The sequence below is a fragment of the Hemibagrus wyckioides genome, linkage group LG07, assembly GCF_019097595.1.
Source record: "Hemibagrus wyckioides isolate EC202008001 linkage group LG07, SWU_Hwy_1.0, whole genome shotgun sequence".
NCBI classification, from domain to species: Eukaryota; Metazoa; Chordata; class Actinopteri; order Siluriformes; family Bagridae; genus Hemibagrus; species Hemibagrus wyckioides.
The window spans coordinates 19,247,385-19,267,738 of NC_080716.1; the positions used below are offsets into that span (position 1 = coordinate 19,247,385).

Consider the following 20,354-nt stretch of genomic DNA (forward strand, 5'->3'; position numbering starts at 1 on the left):
CTAGTCTCAAAGCCATCTACAAAAGGAGACATTGTTATAAAATGTTCTCTTTAAACAGCTATGGCTTTATCTAGTCCCACGTGTTCACTCTGCAAGGACGTGGCCATTTATGGAGGAAACCCTTCTCAAGAGGTGACGTCTTTTCATGGGGTTAACGATCACCTCATTTCCTTGTTAGAATTATTTCCAACTCATGATAAAGACAGAGGTCGAGACTGAGAAGAGGAGAGGCACACAGAAAGGGAAGGAAGAGCTTGGTAATAAAAGAGCTAGATTGAAATACATTCTTTAAAAATAAAAGAGGTTTCTTGGGATTCTGTATAAACCCTAGGGGGAGGTTATATAGAAACATTGTTCTATGTAGAACCCTTGGAGAGAAATAAAGATTTAATATTAAAATAGTTCTATAAGTCAAAGGAAGCATAAAGTTATGTTTTATGTAGATATTTCTACAAGATGTTTTGAAATGACATTTTAGAAAAGATCAGTTTATTACTTCTGTGAAATAATGAAAACTGAAATGATAGAAACACTTAAATAGGAGGGAGGAGTTTTACTGGTATCAATACTATTATTATACTATATCAGACTATTTTTTTCATAATACAATTTAGTTTTTTTTAATAAATAAAAAAAAATAAATAAAGAAATAAATTTATACCTTTTCATTTCTTGTCTACATTTGTACATTATTCATAATAATAATAATAATAATAATTTAAAGTATAAATAATAATGATTTAAAGAACCCCACTGGTTTTATTTCAATAAACCCTTCAAAATATACTGAACCATATATAGGTTCCATAAATGAATCAAATGATATTTTGACCATTTAAGGTTCTGTATAGAATTATTTCTTTTAGGAGTGTAGAGTGAGAACACACTATCAACCATCTTAATTAGTCAAGAAATACTACAGAACCGATAACTGATGAGAGAAGCAGTGAAAATATCATCTAAAAATATAATCTAAAGCTCTGTGTGCAGTCTCCATAAATCTGTAGATTAAAGCGAACGTGATGAGACTAAGAGGAATTTCATCAGTTCTGATTTGCTTTTACTGCTACATTAAAAAGCTGAGAAAACAGTCACTTCTGCATTTACAACCTTTAACATAAAGCATAGACAATGACCCATCTATAACCATTTAGTCTGCAAGCCATAAAAGTGTTGTAGTGCTGGCTGATGGCAGGAGTTTAGAATAACCTCAAACAGAACCTGTGCCCTCAGGTTAGAGATATATTAAGGAGGGGCACTAACAAATCACACAGAAAACCTCAGTTTAACCTGCAGGAATGTTCTAGGAAAGTGACACCTGCAACAAGAGGGAATATCTCAACATGTTCTGCCAGGCAGCCCTGGAATTCTTCTGCCGACAGTAGGGAGGGACGGAGGGAGGGAGGGAGGGAGTGAGGGAGGTAGGGAAGCAGGGGAGCCTCCAGAGATAAGACCTGACTTCATACACATAAATATCTAAACATCATAGTTCTGTGGGAGTGATAGCTTTGGGAAAGTGTGAAGTGTGTCTGTGATATAGGGCTGGTCAGTTTGCCCTTGTTTACTGTAGATTCTCATTGATCTCCACTCTCCTACCTCAAGCATAGCTTTCTCAAGCAGTGTGTTTGTGTGTGTGTGTGTGTGTCATTCAAAAGCAGTCAGCAAAATCATCAGGATTCTGTTGTGTAACTTGTGTTTAAATATCATCCATAATCTTAGAAAGTGCCAATATTTTTCATAAGTTCGAAATTTTCTAAATTTTTCTACATTCTCTCATTTTTTTCTTTTACAAAATTACAGCATTTTTCCTAAATTCAAGCTTGAAATAGTCTTGTTGTAGTTGCAGACAATTTTACTAATTCCAAGCATTTTATTTCTAAAAAGAGGCAAAATAAACTGTAAACAGAACAAGAAAATGTACAGCTAGAAATTAAAATATGTCTAGAAATAGTTTTAATAATCTATATAATAAAGTATTTTGTCAATTGTAATCATATAATAGGAAATACTAGACAAATCTGACTATATGTAAGATTTTTGCAGTGTGTTCTCTCACCGATACTTAACAACAGTAGTGCCTCATTAAAAAATGTTAAAAAACAAATTAAATGGCACTTTTATTTAACTTTGACAAAACACTCATTGTATATTATTCTAAATATTATATCTAACCAGCCACTGCATCTCTGATTTAGCAACTTATGAAAATGTAGAGGAAACCTAAAATACGTCAGCCTACTATGTTCCCCAATTTAAAGTGGAGAGCATCTTGTCATGTCCAGAACCTGCCTGCACTCATAAAGGAGTCTGAATATCTCTTCAGTACAAATCATTTAGAGGAATATACAAGAATAAAATGCCAATAGAAATGAGTATGAAATATATGTGTAGTTCCAACAGCTGGAACAACAACAAAAATTAACAGGTGTGTAATTGTGTGTAGATAAGATATAATAATATAATGTATATTATCTAATCAGATGATGGCTGATGATCACACTCTGAGTGAGTTTTTGACAACGTTGCTATTTTCAAGATACATTTGATTAGCTATAAAAAATAAATCCCTATCCTGCAATCTTCCCAAAGCTTATCTGTAAGCCATGAAAATGCACAGCACTGATCTAGCATGTGCAATAAACACAACACTTTAAAAAAAGGTGAGCCAAGCACCTTATTGATATGACTAGGACTAAATGCCTCATAAACCCTACATCCCGTCCTCATTAGGATCAAGAATCTGAAATATACTATAATATATGCGCAAAATTTGTAAACACCTGACCATCACACCTGTATGTGGTTCTTCAAGAAATGGTTTCCACCTACGTGCAAGCACATAATTACATAGGTTGTTTTTTTCCTTCACTGGAACAAAAGCACCTAAAAACCTCCCAATATGACAATGCTCCTTTGCACAAAGCAAGCTTCCTGAGGACATAAATTTCCAAAGCTGCTGTGGAAGAACTCTGGTGGCCTTCACAGAGCCCTGACCTCAATCCTACTGAACAACTAGCCCTTTTCACCTGACATCAGTGCCTGACCTCACTAATGCTTTTGTGGCTGAATGGGCAAATCCCCACAGCGACTTCGAAAATCTAGCGGAAAGCCTTCCCTGAAGAGTGGAGTTTATTATAGCAGCCAAGGGGGACTAAATTGTGTCAGGTGTCCATAAACCTTTGGCCATATAATGTGTTTTCTGTTCTTAATGCAAGCTCATTTTACATTGAACTGTTCTGCTGTTTATGATAGTTTACAATCACAGTCACTCATTTGGGCGAATGAGAGCCAAGTGTTAGCAATTTTAGTGTTACAGAGTGTAAATTCGGTACTTTCATTCTATGCTGTAGTTTAAACGTACTAAAAAAAGCACAGACAAGCATAGCAGGAATACTTTCAGATTAATTGGTTATAATGTGGCCTTTAATGTAATTACCATTCATGGACCACCAAGAACTATAATCAGTGTCTAATTCGAGAAGTCTATATTCAAGAAGTTTATATTGTGAAGAATAGGACTACATACATCGTTAAGAAACAGAGTGAATAAAAGTTTAACATGGATTATAGACTATAAAATAAGAACTAATACATATGTGAAAAATCATCATCATCATCATCATCATCATCATCATCTCCCCTTATGGTGAGAACAAGTGCATGTATAAATAATTTTGTAATAAAATCAGCGGCCTCTGGCTTTTACTGGCGGAACTGCAGGTAAAACCTTTTTTCTTTTCTTTTTTTGAGTTAAGAAGAGTCTGTAAAAAAAACTTTATTGATTCACAAAAATTCTTAAAATAAAATTCGTGAACTTAATGTTACAGATTTTTGGGGAAAATACCCATGTGCAATTAGTTTGGGAAACCCTATTTTATAGGGTCCTAGATGTGTTATAGAATTAGGATACTTGATTGAAATGCAACCTTTCTTTCCTAAGAGATTTTTTGTGGATTTGTTTTGTGCTGTACTTGTCACTGAACTGAAAATTGAATTGTAGTTTTAGACAATGCAGTTGATTTAGACTGGCATTTAGTATTACCACTTTTTCAACACCTATATAAACAGACCCTATTTTGTAAAATTATAACATTCGATTTTCATTTCACACATGTCACATGTCATGTCAAATACTATATGTATATAAAGATTAAATAACAATTCAAAATAAGACCCCCCCCCCCAAAAAAAGCAGTTGTCAACACTTATAGTGACAGTTTATATACTTATGACTTGGCCAAGACATTATTATCTAAAAGAAAATGTTATCAGAGATAGAACAAAGATTAAAATGACAACTTTGTAATCTCATGTGATCTCATGTTACTGTATAAGTGGGTGTGACCCAATCCTGATAGTGTTTTACATATTCATGAGAAGAAGGTTTATCTTAGCGGTTATTCATAGCACTCTATGTCCTTCAGAATTACAAAACAGCAATTAACAAATAATGAAGCAAAATAAATAATTAATGAGGCAAATCACTGTCTAAAATATGATTCATTCACATTATCCGAAATATGTTTGCACTATACCTTTTGGCAAAAAGCCAAAGAAACCTATGGTGAAAGGACCAAATGTCTCGGTAAATGCTGAATTTGAATATTATACATTTTTCAGTAATGAATAATAAAGTCAATAAAGTTGATAAACCTCTGATTTACATTACATTACATTTGACACTAGCTTGTGACATAGGATTGTAGGCCTCAAAATTGTCTGATACTGTATTTGGACAAATCCAAATATGTAGATTTTTGCATGATATCATAATAACAATGACACAAAACCAATAGTGTATGTTGTGCAGTCCATGTACAGGATATAAAAAAAGCAAATTTAAAATTAATAGCAGAGTTTTAGGAACTATAGGCTCCTATAACACACACACACACATAATATATTTATAAGCAATAAGCAATAATAAGCAAATGATAAGCAAAGCGCACTTACTGCGTAAGTAGAGTCCAGACACAAGACAACTGTACAAACCCAAAACCTGCAATCAAACGCGTGTAGGTGAGAATCCATTGATCAACTACAACTTAAGCGCATATCAGAGCTACTCCTTGTGCAAAAGACCTCTATTAACCAGTCGATATTACAAACCCTAGGTTCTTTAAAACTGATTTTAAATCAATTTAAAATCATATTACGTACCAAAGCTTCATTGTCTGCTCGGGGAGAAAAGTTTTAGGTGTCGTGTCTCCCCGGTCCACCGGCGAGCACTGGGTTCAGATCCGCTCTGTGCGCGCTGCGCGGTTCATCTGCAGCCAACACGCACAAAACAAACAGCACCAGAAAGATTACAAATCTACACACAGCCTAATAGCCCAGCGAAACTTTTACAGCGGAACAACTCTTGCGGCTGCAGAACCTAAAGGTGGAAGGCGAATTTAAGGGAAAAGTAAACTTACGGAACTCGTGTGCTGAAATCCGCGGTGTCGCAGCCCGACTCAAACAACGCACATCGCGCAGTGTGCGCTGCTCAGACCCGGGGGCGGGGCTTACAGCTGTCAATCACACCGCCCTCACATCCCAGCACGCTTACAGAGCGGAGCTGTACTCCTGTTATCTCTGTCTACTTATACTCCTAGCCTGTTATCATTACATTACAGATAATAGTGGGCACTTTTACAAACGTTACATAAACTATTCTTGTAGGTGTTTTAAGTAACAATGCAAAACAGCACAAATTTAGGCTAGATAATTAAATATATATATTAGATTGAGCAATTAGATAGTTAATGATAATAATTAATACTAATAATGTTGGTTTGTTCAGTAAGAATGTCTGTCAGATACTTTTTATAATCTCTGGAATGAAATAGCTGAAAATTAGTAGTCAATAACGAACTATGAGAAAGATAACTCATCTACACAGTTTAAATGAAGTAACATATGCCTTTCTATCTATTCAAATCAATTAGACAGAAAATAAAATATCTCAGTTTACACTTATGACAAAGTCCCAGCTAAAGAGAATAACAGATTTCACTCGTTTTAATTAGATTACTGATGTCCAGCAAGTAATCTAACAATATTAATGCCATAAATCTACCCAGATGTTGAGCTTTCCTAGACCATTTCACTACAAATAATAAGAATAAAAATCAAAGGAGTGGATTTAAACTTTTAATCTTTCCATTATTTACACGATTGTTTTAGACATTTCAGACTTTTATCATAACAGTGAACTTTTGTAGCCTAAGGGATCTCTAGGGACTATTTGGTTCAAAGGCGGAGTAATTGGAAAGTAGTCCGGCCCCGCAGGTTAAGGCGTCAGAGAAAAAGTTAAGGTCGCAGTAGGCAACGGTCCTATCGCTGAAGAGCCTGGCGACTTGAGAAGAATCCGCCTTTTTAGTACGAAAAAACAACACTCCATATTACAGTAAAGTGATCAGGGGAATATGAGAAGTTCCACATGCGCTCGAGGTCGTAATTGTTGCTGTTGAGAGGGTGGATTCTTAAAAATGAATAAAAAGTTCAAGAGTCTGCAGAATCTCGTCGCGGTGCTTCTCTTCATATCCCTGTCCATAGGGGTTCAGCAATCTGACTCGGCGGTAAGTACCTGTGTGTTGCTCTGTTCAGTAATTACCGCTTATAATGTAGTTATAACACACGTTTGTTTAGTTATAGACAGTTTTCCGCGACAGGCGCGCGAGTAGATCCCGACGCACGCGCGTCTCGGCTGCAGTTTATAAATAGAGATGGTTAGTTTAAGTAGTAGTTGCATTGTTTTTTTTTTCTTGTTCATTACATTAGTAATAAAAAAGGATATATGTAGTGTTGCATTTAATTGCCGGTATGTTAATCAAATCAGTATGTTATTACACGGGGGAAACGAGAAAGACGGCTCTGGAGTTTGCTCCACGGAGCGCATCCTATTTTACAAAGATCTCTGCTGCACAACATGTGCAAACACGCCGAGGATCTGCTTTCTTATTTCTGCTGAAAACCCAGCTCCAGATCTAAGCCGATTTTGCGGGAGGATGTTTTTGCAAAAACCAATAACTTAATGGTGTTAGTAACTACTTTTTGTTTGGGGTTGGAAAATATATGTTTTTATGCGTCTTTTCTGGAAATGAATAAATAAATAAATGAAAGCTAGCGAATTAATGGGTTAAAAAGTTGCTTTCAGTTTCACTTGAGAGCATTAAACCTGTAGCTGATATCAAATAAACCAGATGATAGCTTTGCTACAGTTCCTACATTTTAATTGAATATGATGCGTCTTGGCATGTAGTACTCAAATCATAGATTAAACTTTCATTATTCATCAAGCCGAGGCACCTGACCCACTGCCTCAAATTACTCAGGATTTTTTTAAACACACACACACACACATTTGCTTGAAAATGAAAGTTATGAAAGAAAAACACTTATTTAACTATTTAGTATCTATGATCTTGTGGTGGATCTTTTATTCACTGATGTCATTAAAGATCAGGGAGATGTTCATGAGAGGAAGATTGACAGGAAAGGACATACATGTCCTCTGAGACGCTCATCACCAAAGGAACGGATTTGCACTTTGTGGTTCTGTGTCCGTGACTTAAGTGTCTAAACTTTCCTTTTTTTTCCTAAACTTTTTGTAATGCACTGATTTAAGTGGTGACTCTGAATGCATTCTTGGTCTTTGTACCGTATGAATGTACAGGACCGCCTTTAAGCAATCCAACAGCTCTTTCACTGATTCCTGGGGTTCTACCCCATTTCATCAGGGAGGAATCAGGTAAGGCATCAATAGACACATATAGATCTGTCTCCGCCCCTTTTTACCCAACAGGTTGGTGCAGTGAAGGAACGTTACTTCCAGCATGCCATACTCTTGTGCAACCAATTAACTTCTGTAGCCCTTTAGGCAATATACAGTCACTGTGTGGTGTGTATGTATAGGGATGCTAGTGTGTGATCAGGAAGACAGTGTGTTGTGCCAGGTATTCATGCTAGGAGCTACTCAAGGCTGTGTGCACCTCTGTTCAAAAGAGGCATGTAAGTGGATCAGGAGGTTCGAATATGGAACTTTAAAATGCTCTAACGTTTGGTTATCAGGCATTTTAACAGAAAGTAAGACTTTCCTCGTAGGTCTGGTCTGTCCTGTTGAGAAGGACACTGCTTATTAAATAGGAAAAAAAAAGTTTGTACTATACTGATGGTATGCTTAGTCTGTGTCTTAGTGAACCAGTATTGATTTATTCATCTATAGAGACTTCAAAGCACTTTTGTACATCGCCCTGTATAAGGGCGTCTGCCAAATGCTGTAAATATAAATGATATTTCTTCACAATGCAAGTTTTCATTGTAAACTAGCAAATGTTTTGTTGCTATGAGTGAATTTTGTCTATTCAGAAAAATTATCAAGTAAGGGCAAACAAATCTGTGAATGATGGTTGTCTTGTCATATTAGTTAAGCTTTGTTCGTAGTGGTTAGTGGAAATGATTTCACAGTGCATCCCAGAAAACAATGGACTGCATGCCCTGTATCAGCTACAGACATAAAATCTCAATATTCTCAACCAGTGAGGATTACCCCACAGTGTGAGAACCTACACCCCCTCTTTTTTTCTTTTTTTTGGAATGCCAAAGCCTTTTAACTCGGTCCAGTGTGGAATGTGTGCTTGTGATTCCAGCCCACTGTCTCTGTGAGGCAATGCCCCCTAGTGGACCTTCAGTCCATCAGCACATGACCTGGAATTTCATGTGTACTACAGTTCAGGGAAAAAAAGCCTCTTATTTTGGACAAGTTTGGGCAGCAGTGAAGATCTTTACCTCGGTCGGGTTATTTTACTGTGTTTTTATGGATCAATAAGGCTTGATTTGGAGGTGCATTGTTTTGGAAATGAGATTGAGCTTTATGCTGATTGAAATCGTTACTTGCCAGGCAAAGGTGTTCTACTGTAATGCACTTCATGAGGGTTTTCTTTGAACCTGTCACACATGAGGAAACCTGTAACCACCTTTCTTCAATGCTGCTGTGCTTGTGTGTGTGTGTGTGTGTGTGCGGCACATGCCATAGGAAGCTCATATGTCTATTGTGAATTACACTATACACTTCATATAGAACCGACTTCTTTGTTTCATAAAGTAACCAAAGCTTATTTGATTTAAATCCTATTCTTTTATATGGATTGTTCATTTCCCCCATTCCCTGCAATTTTTTGTTTTTTTGAATAAAAACATCATTACAGTCATATTCTTGGTACAGTGCCTTTAAATTCTTGTCCTCTTTTTTGTTGTCATCCAGTCCAAACCTGTGTATAAACACTTTATGTGTGTTAAGGTTAGGGTTAGGGGTCAGGGTTAGGTTAGGGTTATGGTTTAGGGTTAGGGTTTCTGCGATCACGAAATCCTAGAGGGCCTGGCATGTGTATACACGAGTGGAGTGTTCTGTTTATCTGTGTGTTTGTGTAAGAGCAGACTGTCACGTGCAGGACGGTCTACAATAAAAAAGCACAGACCTGAAGGAATGAGTCCCGCCATCAGCGATCAGTCTTCGTAGCCACAACATCCAGTCAGGTTAGAGATATGAACCCAGACAAGGGTTATGACAAGGCTGGGGCTGGTGCCTTTGTCCTCTTTCATTTTCTGTATAATTTTCATTTTCAGCAACTGCTTTATCCTGGTCAGGGTCACAGTGGATCTTGGGAACACTGGACATGAGGTGGGGATACACCCTGCATGGTCCATTGCAGGCATCTGGTATATTCTAGCAAATTCCGTCTCAGCAAGTAGGGATAGTCACACTGCTTTTTCACAGCCATCCATGCAGGGAATATCTTTCCATCTTTCAAAACACAAGTCTTGATGTCTATCACTGCGGCACACATAATGTTCGGTTGGGTGCAGCGTTATGAAAAGAAATCACACTGGCGAGGAAATCATGGCTAATTATTACAATGACATTAATTGTCTATATGTCACTTGTTGCACTTTAGACTATTCTTGGTGGAATGAGTGTATGTGTGTGTGTGGAGGGGCTGGGGGGGTTAGTGTAGTGCATGACTGTGTGAATAGTATAAACATGTACTAAAATTTGAATCAGGAAAGCAGAGTTTTAGTGCACTTTCAGATCTTTTAGTGTCCACATGTCCTGACAAACACAGGTAGGAATACACCTCGTATGGGACGCCACTTTATAACAAAAGTGTGGAATGAGAAAAAAATTAGAAAAACTTTTCAAGATGGCGGATGACATTGTCTTTTAAATGAAGCTAGGTTGTGATTTTTTTTCCCCAACATTTGGAAAATGCAGTGTATTATGTACATCTGATGTCATTTGGCATCAACTGGGAAATGGTTTATTCTTCCGGTTACTAAAAAACCTTTAGTGAGACAATGCAACCTACTTGGGGCACAGCCAATAATTGATTCCTTCCAGTTCCCTTCCACTAGCCAGCTCTCCCGCTTTAGACAACTGCTGAGAGTATAATCTAACACATACTTCCTCCAACACAAACCCAGCTACAACTTACTGAACCGCTGCTCATGCTGCATCACAGGGCAGTGTAGCACACTCATTTGCCCTCTTCTACATACACAAGCTCACAGACACCAACAATTAGCTTGTGTCCCTGTGATTGACAGGTGAAGGACAGTATGTCATCCTTCCAGGAGTGGGGTTTTCTTTAGCCACATGGGAGCCTCCTTTTTGTTTTACTTTGTTTGGATGATTCCACCAAGACATATGAAGCCAATTTGCACATCTATTTAAACTGCTGCACTGACAGTTAGCTGTGATTGACATGTGGAGAGAGTGTTCTGTCCCTCCCATCCAGAAAGTGCTGCTTTAATACTTTTAATACTTTACACAAAGGCTAACTTTGCTCTCTTGGTCATGGATTAAGAATGACAGAGGATTCGACCTCACAGTGTTTTCTGTCGCACCGTTCCTGTAATAATCTATATTATAACAACAAATATTTACAATTTACACAGTTCTGAAAGTTAAAACTGTGACAAAAATATAAATAGAAATCCTCCATGATTACTGATATGGAAATATCACAGAATAACTTCTCATCTAACTTCAAACTTTAGAATTTTAGTGTTACTTGTATCGTAACAGCTATGAAGGCTACTTAACTTTGTATTTACTTTGATCAAGAAATCAGTCTTGATTTGGTGAAGAAATGTAATAGCATTTGCACATTAACAAGTGTGTAACCAGTGTGGCTGTTTGTGGAGGGTGTAATCGCCACCAGCTGGCACGACTGTGCACAAATTCATTACAGTTTAATGGGATGTGTGTGTGTGTGTGTGTGATCTTACAGTGTGGTGTGAATGACCTGTAAATGCCACTTACAGTTAACAGGTGCGTAGTGATTGTTTATAGCCCTTGAGTGTTTAGGTAACTAATTACTTCAGTCTTCCGCTCTCACGTCACCACCGACTCTCTCTCTCTCTCTCTCCCCCAGCCCGACACACACACACGCACATTGTGGTCCATTTGTTTTTAGTTTAGTTTGGATGTAAGCTGACAATCTGGGAGTGTGAGTCTAGGAGGTTTGTTCCACCTCACACACACTGTTTGATCTACGCACTTAAGCGGTCATCAAACCATGTCTGTGGAATGTGAAGGTAAGAGATGGAGAGATAGATTCAATTTATAATTTATCTGTATTGACTTCTTTTTTTGCTGTACGATTCTTCGTCATTTACCTGACCTATCTCTTCATCTCAGTCTGAGGAATGTTCTGGAGCAATCCTGTAGCATCCGGGTACAGGGAGAAAAAAAAACAGAGAGAGAGAGAGAGAGAGTAGTCTCTCTAGTTCTCCTAACATAGTGGTTTTTGTTATCTCCTGGATTTGTTCCTCAAACATCCTGCACATTTCCCCTGATGTCTGATGTTCTACAAAAGATCAGACAAAGCTGTAAAGTCTGACACAGGCTGAAACGCCTCCTCATGTCTAAACATTGAGCCGTTGCCTTTTACGTCTATTTAAAGTTCACTTGAGTTCTGTAAAAAGACATTGAAAGTGATAACCACTGCAGGAAGAGCGACTCAATAGATGCACAAGCCTGTCTGCTTGACTTGTGCCTATCCACATTTGTGTATATCCATATTTGTATACTCAGGAAACTTTTAAGATGAATAAAGTGCTGTTTGACCTCTGTTAGCCAATGTCAGCCATCTCTCTCTGAAATTCTCTGTCTTCATTTAAAATTTCGATTTGCATGTACAGTTTTCAATGGCAAAATTTAAAAAAAGAAAAAAAAAAAAACAAACCCAAACAAATAAAGCCTAATTATTGCATACACTTGGATAAGGGGTAAGGTTTTTTTTAATAACGTAAATAAAGGTAATAAAAGCAAACGTTTGAATAAGTCATATCAAACTACATAATCTACATAATCTACATGCATCCCAAACCACAAACTTATGCACTATTCTGTTTCCCTTTGCAGTATAAATAGTGTGAGTAGTGTGTTCACACTCAAAATTCCCACAAGCAGAATGGCACTTGAAGTAACTGTGTGATGCACTTATTCGACTAAAAATAAGACAAAGTCTGGAATGTTGGACACTTCAGGAACTCAATGGCACTCACACCGGATGAGAAAAAATTTCAGGATGGCCGAAGACACTCCAGCGGAGAAGGCATCTTACAAATGGCTTTTAAATTAGCTCACATTGTGTGATTTATTTTTCAACATTTTAAAAAATTCATGTAGTGAAGTGTAGCATTACGTGATTTTTAATGTCACTGACTGGGAAGCAGCTCAATAAAAAACTGATAGGTGTTCCATTGAGACAATACTACCCTTCATACAGAGTAGTGTATAGAGTAAGTATGTGGTATGTATGTTATCTGGGACACAGTTCCAGATTATAATTTAAGGCTAAATCAAATCAAAGCCAAGCTTGTACACTGCTAGTGCTAAGAACTTATTTATCAGTCTGTTATTTTCTCCAGTCTTTTTGAAGTTCTAAGATGGAAATCTTGCTTATTTGGTCTAAGCATTGACAGAGCTTTTACAGACAATTGCTTTAAAAGGCACAGCTGCACAGCTATTAAAACAATGTCATCCATGCTTGCTGCCTCTGGGCCTCAGAAATGGGCCTAAAATCTTTCCAAATGCTTCAGACATGCCTGTTCAGGTGAAGCGCCCAGTAGACAGAGCAGCAGGTCAGAAGTGCAGCTTTTCTCCATATAAAGCTGGTAATGAAAGTTCACAAAACTTATGTCATGTATCAGAGAGTAGGAGTTATGGTAGGAATCAAGTCATCAGAATCAAGTGGGTCTTATTAAGGGTATAGCTTATGATATAGCTGGAATTTACTTAATAGTAGCCAGTAGCTGTACACTGAATAAATCATTGTACAAATGGACAAGAGCTTAGGCAGTGTACAAATGTGTAATATTCTTAATATCTTATTCATGGAGCCATATGATTCACTCCAGATAACTGTATGTTTAATTCCCGCTGTATTCTTGTGTATATACTGCTTATGATGTGGAATTGAGTGGGATACAGTTGTTTTGTGTTCCTGAGTGGTAGCTGAATATCAGGTCTAATTTATGTCTGATGGATCTGCATTAGAGGAAGTGGTCCCAGGGTTAAAATGATGTCATTGCAGTCCGATACGTGTCTTTGCATCTCAGATCATAGTTTGGCAAATATAATGTGTTCTGATTATACACTATGCAAAATGTTTGTGGACATCATCACACCCATATGTGGCTCCTCCCCAAACTGTTACCACAAATTTGGAAGCACACAGTTGTATAGGATGTCTTTGCGTGCTGTAGATTTACAGCTTCCCCTCACTGGAACCATGAGGCCCAAACCTGCATGACAATGTTCCAGTGCACAAAGCAGAGCTCTGACTAATCCCCAGTGAACACCTTTGAAATGAACTGGAGCACTGACTGAACCCCAGAACTCCTTACCCAACATCAGTGCCTGACTTTACAAAATAGTGGTGCTTATTGTAACATCTGGATTACGATATCTGAGTGTGATGGCCATTTTAATATTAAAAAGTGTTTGAAACTGTATTTAGAAAGATGTCTTGAGGTGTTTTACGGTTACTCCTCCCACCATTATGTGTCTTTGATATATTCCATTCTGTGAGCTGGATGAAGACAAGGTCTAGCAACAGAACAGAAACGTGTTCCTGGGTGGTTAGATGCCATCTGTATCCATGTCTCAGAGAAGAGGCTGGAGAGAGCTGGCTGCTTGCAACAGTTCGTTATGATGAGACGCTCCAGCACATTCTTGATGGACATGATAGCGACGCTGTTGTCTTTTGCTGAATCAGGCTTAGAGATGGACGGTGTGGGTCACTGGTCTGGGGTCAGGCCACACCTACCCATGATCTCAGGGGCCTTACAGGTGGTGGAATTTATTATATATTTGGTAGCAAAAGTTGCTTTGTCATCTTCAAGAATATAGTCAAAATAGTTTGGATTGAAGATTCAGAGATTTTTCACTTGTGTGTTTCTCCTTCTGATTCATAATGAACAAAGGCTTGCAGTAGGAGGACAGTATGTTACTTACAGGGTTACTTACTTGCTTACTTCCTCATGGCTCTGAGACTCAGCCTAAAGAGCAGACCACAGCCCATAAAACTGTCAGCAGTATGTTACCATATGTCAAATGCATTTAGTTTTACATTGTTGGCTTCACTGATCTCTGTAAAATTGTCAGTATATGAAGTACAAGAATGTTTCTCTGAATGACGAAAGCACTTTTGTATATGTTCTATAAGTGATTTTCAGTGAAGCCTCTATGTACTTTCTGATTAAAAGATTGCCGGAGCACCATCCCAGTATCAGGCTCTTATTAATTCTACATGACAGGAGAGACTGAGGGATGATGAGCTAAAAGCTGAATGAACATATGAATGAGAGAAGTGGTGTTTGGTCATGATCTAGATGTCTGTTTCTGCACGTGGATAGACAGCATTGTTCAGGCAGAGCTGCAGGAACAGACAAGACATCTCTTTTAAAGATGTGATGTCTCTTTCCTTATCTGCCTCTCTATCTGCCTCTCTCTCTCGCTCTCTCTTTCTGTCTCTCTCTCACTGTCTGTCTCCCCACTTCTCCCTGTTTTTGTCTGTCTCTCTGCTTGTCTTTCTCTCTCTCTCTCTCTCTCTCTCTCTCTGTACCCACACTTCTCTCTGTTTTTCTGTCAGTTTTTGTCTGTCTCTCTGCCTGTCTTTCTCTCTCTCTCTCTTTCTCACTCTCTCAATGTCTCCACAGTCTGTTTTTCTGCCTGTTTTTGTCTGTCTGCCTCTCTCTCTCTCTCTCTCTCTCTCTCTCTGTTTGAATGAGCTTTTCCAACACTTGAAGTATCGGCTATGTTGTTTTGTTTCACATGCTCATGACTGCATGCTTATCAAGCATTCTGCACAGATATGTGGATATTGACACCAGCGTCCTGTTCTGCAATTGGGGCAGCCGATAATATAATACAGTCAGCTGGGCCACGCCCTGTTTTCAGATGCTCAGTGTCTATGAGACATTACTGCTGCACAGGAGTAATACATATCACAATAGATCACTCTGCCATGCAGTGTTTCACACACACACACACACACACACACACACATACACACACACACATTATAATATCTGTTTTCTGTTGTCTGGGTGTCTAGGCCACTTTAAGTCCAGGTAGTAATTACTTTTTCTAGTAGTGATGTGTGGTTTGCTGCTTTAGACGTCACTGGATCAAACTGCAGATGAAGCAGCTACATGATGTTCTATTAGAATCATTGTCACAGTTCTGTCCTTTCTAATATAATGATATTAAATGAGTATAGTGTAGTTCCTCTGAACAGATATGCAGTGTGAGATTTGAACATCTTCACCAACACAAGGTTCACTGAATACTAGATTCTGGGACGCACTGGCCTTCAGGTATGAGGGTTTTTTTTTCAGTATTATTCCCTCATGCACATCATGCAGTAATCACATCCTCAAGTCTAGGTGTTGTTAGTTTTAATTCTTTCTGTAGTCATTTTAGACTTGTCCTCATCTACTCCTGCTGCTTTTCTTTCAATCCTGTAATGTATTCAGCTATAAACTGTTGCAAGCCCCTCATTTCATCCCAATCTTTCTTCTTTCCACTCTGTGGTTTTCATGTTTTAATTGAGCATCAGATTGAAAGCTGTCTTTGTCCTTTAATTAAGCTCACATCTGAGCTCCACACTCAACAGACTTGAAAGCCTGTTAAACCAAAATCAGTGTTTTTTTTGTCCAACAATCTTGGACAAAAATATTGGTTAACCACATGTTCCTTGCTTTCTTACTTTCTTACTTGCTTTCTCTTCCTTTCACTGGATTTTGTTGTTTCCTTTCCTTGTCTTGCTTTTCTTATTTCAAGCATCTGCTTCTGTTATCAGAGTGGGTGGCAATGCTGATCAGTCCATTCTTCCGTTCCTCAGCAATCCCCCTCTCATCAGCTCAGCAATCCCCTCTCCTCTGCAATCCCTTCTCCTGATCTTTTCCTCTCCTCTCCACTTTTATTCCCCTCCTCTCCTCTTTTCTCCTCTCCTCTCCTCTCCTCTCCTCTTTTCTCCTCTCCTCTCCTCTCCTCTCCTCTCCTCTCCTCTCCTCTTTTCTCCTTTCCTCTCTTCTCCACTCCTCTCCTCTCCTCTTTTCTCTTCTCTTCTCCTCTCCTCTCCTCTCCTCTCCTCTTTTCGCCTCTCCTCTCCTCTCCTTAGTAGAGCAAGTGTCTACACTAAATGTTACATATGAATACTGGATATAGTCTTCTATCTTGTAAAGTGGATATATATGTATCTACACTGTGTATGTAATCTTAGATAATTATCTATACATCAAAAGGATAATCCAAGCACCTTGTATCATTTGTCAGATACTCTGAAGTACTCAACCTTTCATGCTCCTATGCAGCTTCATAGTCCAGCTGAGTGTGCATCATGTCAAGCCTTTTTCTCACAGTGCTTTGGCATCTGAGGTATTCCAGTGCAGAGCCTCCTTTTGTCCTGGAACAACAAATTAATTTTCCCACATGTGGTCTAGAACAAAAACCCAAAAACCATGACATTATATTATCACCAAGGTCCATAAAAAAATCTATTTATTTTGTCTGAGTGTAATCAAATGCTCATCTTTCAGCAACAGATGTTATTGTATGTTTAGGTCATACGCTTAATTGAATAGTGCAAATAAAAACCTAAAAGAAATCACTAGGTTTTTATAGGAAGTCTCTGAACAACTTTGTTTAATATGAGCTTTGCTATGCAAGGCTTCTTTTTAACTGCAGCAAGCACAGGATCGGCCTGCAGGTTTCAACACGCACAGGAGACAAAATCTGTTCTGTAGCTCACAACACAGTCGTACCCTGTAAAGACTGATCTGAAGTCAGTTTTCGTTCAATACAACCTTTTTGCACGAGAAGAAGTTTTCCAGGAGACACCGAGTGCACTGCCCTCATGTGGTTATGTGGAGTTACATGTGGTAGTTATCAGTTCTGATCGTCCTTCACACAGATGTGTCTACAGATATGTAGAACATGTATGTGCTTTAGCTTGAGTTCCACTGCTTTGTTTTAAAGTTAAGTGTGTTAATCCCCGCCGTACATGTTAAATATACTCTCTAAATATTATTCTAATCCAGATGTTTCCTTCTGACCTCAGACATGGAAACTCAAACATGATCTTCCTGAATGAACTTAAGTTGCTTGTGCATGTCGTATCTCAGCATCTCAGTAGCTGCTAAACTCTCTGCTTAAACACAGCACAAACGTCTGCACGCTACAAGACAATCTAAAATTCCCTACATGATAAAAAAAAAAATCACCACTTAATAAATCTCTTCTCAGTGAAATTCAGTAACCACTATAACAAGAGTGTTGACCTCCTCATCTGTTTATTTATGAGGTGTTTGAGGGGAGAATGAAATATGAGGAAAAAGTACAAAGATGATGCCAGTGGCTGGAATTATTCGCATGGATCATTGGGTAGTAAAGTGGTTCAGGTGGTTCACATAAATTACTTTCAGGACAAGTACAGCTGTGCTACCCTGAGCAAACCTTTCCTTTCTTGAGCAAACATTTCCTCACTTGTACCACAGCTTGCAATGTCTCTCAGGTTAGTTTATAACAGAAACCTCAAAGAAGTAGTTCTAGTGTTTTGGCAGTACATCTAGAAACAGTCTGGTAGCCCTAGTGGGAATTGTGCAGGAGTAAATGGTTGAAACCGATCAGATAATTTATCTAACAACCCAAGAGCATTTCTGTTCTGTTATTAAACATTTATTAAGCCTTTTTTTCTTTTTTCATCAGTATTTCTTTCTGCCTGTGGTGTTTTTGGAGTTCTAGTGTCACTGTTCCTGAGGTGAGATTGGTGTCCAGGTCTATATTTTAGTATGCTGATATACCTGAGATATGCTCAGTGGGGATGCTCTGTCCAAGACATGAATATCAGAATGAACATAAAGCAGTAAAATTTCAGAAAGAGTTTTGTTTGCATTGTGCATTTACACATTAAAGTGCTTTCTGATAGTCTTTCAGCATCTGTACCCATGTAAATTCATGTTTTACTACACTACACTCTACACTATTTCTTGTTTGTTTGTTCACCTTCTTCACTTTCTTTCCATCCTATACCCTGGCGTCAGTTGTTTTTTATTTCTCTCATCTGCTTTTGCTATTAGAGCACATGACCAGGGGGCTTCCCTGACTTCGGAAAACTTTGCGTGTGTGTGTTTGTGTGTGTGTGTGTGTGTGTGTGATGCTGATCCCCCTCTCCCCATAAATGAGACATAAATGTTTATTCCATTAACATGTAAACACCTTCTGCCTTCTTCTCAACTGCTTTTCCTGCATTGATGGAATTGGGTTCATTGTGTGTTTTCCTGATTTTATTTCATGTCATTTTATATACAGATTCATATTCATATTTAAAACTGTTATTTGTCAGTAAAAAGGATTGCCATGTCTTCTTTCTCTCACAGCTTTCGCCTATAAATGTCAGTATAATTTACAGGGCATCGATGTGGTTTCACTTTCCTGGCATGGCAGCAGTGTGCATATTTCACGTTACTTTATCTCTCAGTGTTGTGCTTGTGTGAGAGGGTTATTGTCTCTTACTGACTGACATGGATTCCCATCATTAAAATGACGTGAAATGATATAAAGTTCTCATCTCACAGCATTTATAAGATTCATGTACAGATCAGGACGGTAATCATGATCTATTTCAGGTTATTTATTTGCACTTGCTACAGTCTTAAAATGTACAAATCTCAAGAATAAACAAATATTTGAGATTTTTTTAATGCTTACTGTTTTTATAGGAAACAGTAGAAACAAGTGCACACAGGAAATGTAGGTCTGTCCCAATAACAGAAAATAAACTGTAATACATTATAAGTGGATAAAGATATTTTATTAGCAGTGCACATAAAACACATTATGTCCTCATTAACTGCAGTTTCTCTCTGCTTGGGAGTCCTAGCTTTTATTTATTTATATAGATCCAGCATGTTATGAGCAGGCTGATAGTAGCGTCTCTTAGAAAACAGTTTCATTAAGAGGTTTGTGGCTATTTAAGGGGTTGTAGTTTGTCAAATAGTTTTATTATACTGTATACTTTATTATACAGTCTGTTAAATAATCTATTTATAGTTTCTCTGCTAGTATACAATTACTGTACTCTTAATATAGTTTGTTGGTTTGTTCATTTTATTATATTTGTTGTGTGTGTGTGTGTGTGTGTACTGAGTGATTCCACATGTGGGTCTTGGCCCGTGTTTAGAGGAAATGATTAATAGAGGTGATCTCTCTGTGGAGTACAGAGCACAATGTAGCTTCTACTCTACAGATCACACTGAAGGCTTCTACACTGATGCAAACTGTATAAAAACACTCACTCCTGTGTGTGCTTTAGAGATGCTGCTTATACTGTTTGATTATCTTTATATCAGTACTGGGGTGAGCACATTTTGCTTTATTTATCTTCAAGGTTCCACATTGTTGACGAATCAAAAGGGCATTAATTAAACATTATTATTATTATTTTTTTTTTTTACAAAGAATGCAGGCCAAGTACAAGAGACACCTACTTTTACTGTTGTATTGTGCAGATGAAGATATAAAGTTAGGATTAGATGTGTGAGGGAAAACACTACCAATCTCTTCCTCTCTTCTTTCTGTGTCTCTCTCTATCTCTGATCCTCTCTTTTTTCCTTACTCTCACACTGTCTCATTAACCAATGCCTGTGGGAGACTACAAATCAAACCTCCTGAGAAAGAGGTTGTGGGAGAGAGTGAGTTAGATTAAAAATCAAAACAAAAATGAACATAGATGGGAATGAGAGAGCGAGAGGAGTGCCACCATCCTTGAATGTAGAGCTTCTCTTTTGGTCAACAAGGC

The 20,354-nt window shown here is 38.0% G+C and overlaps 2 protein-coding genes across 5 annotated transcripts in view; one reads left to right on the top strand and one right to left on the bottom strand.

The window, feature by feature from the left end:
- Positions 1–5,547, bottom strand: part of col4a6 (collagen, type IV, alpha 6) — an 87,501-nt gene extending 81,954 nt beyond the window's left edge. For all 4 annotated transcript variants that reach the window (XM_058395712.1, XM_058395711.1, XM_058395710.1 and 1 more), the window contains exons 1-3: positions 5,418–5,547; positions 5,161–5,267; positions 4,954–4,999 (exon numbers count right to left, since the gene is read on the bottom strand). In XM_058395712.1, the coding sequence (XP_058251695.1) occupies positions 4,954–4,999; positions 5,161–5,171 (57 nt within the window). In that variant the 5' untranslated portion in view covers positions 5,172–5,267; positions 5,418–5,547. The remainder of the gene's footprint in view (positions 1–4,953; positions 5,000–5,160; positions 5,268–5,417) is intronic.
- Positions 5,548–6,285: 738 nt separating this feature from the next.
- col4a5 (collagen, type IV, alpha 5 (Alport syndrome)) overlaps positions 6,286–20,354 on the top strand; it is a 47,719-nt gene continuing 33,650 nt past the window's right edge. Inside the window, exon 1 of the mRNA XM_058395713.1 lies at positions 6,286–6,563. Coding sequence (XP_058251696.1) covers positions 6,474–6,563 — 90 coding nt within the window. The 5' untranslated portion in view covers positions 6,286–6,473. The remainder of the gene's footprint in view (positions 6,564–20,354) is intronic.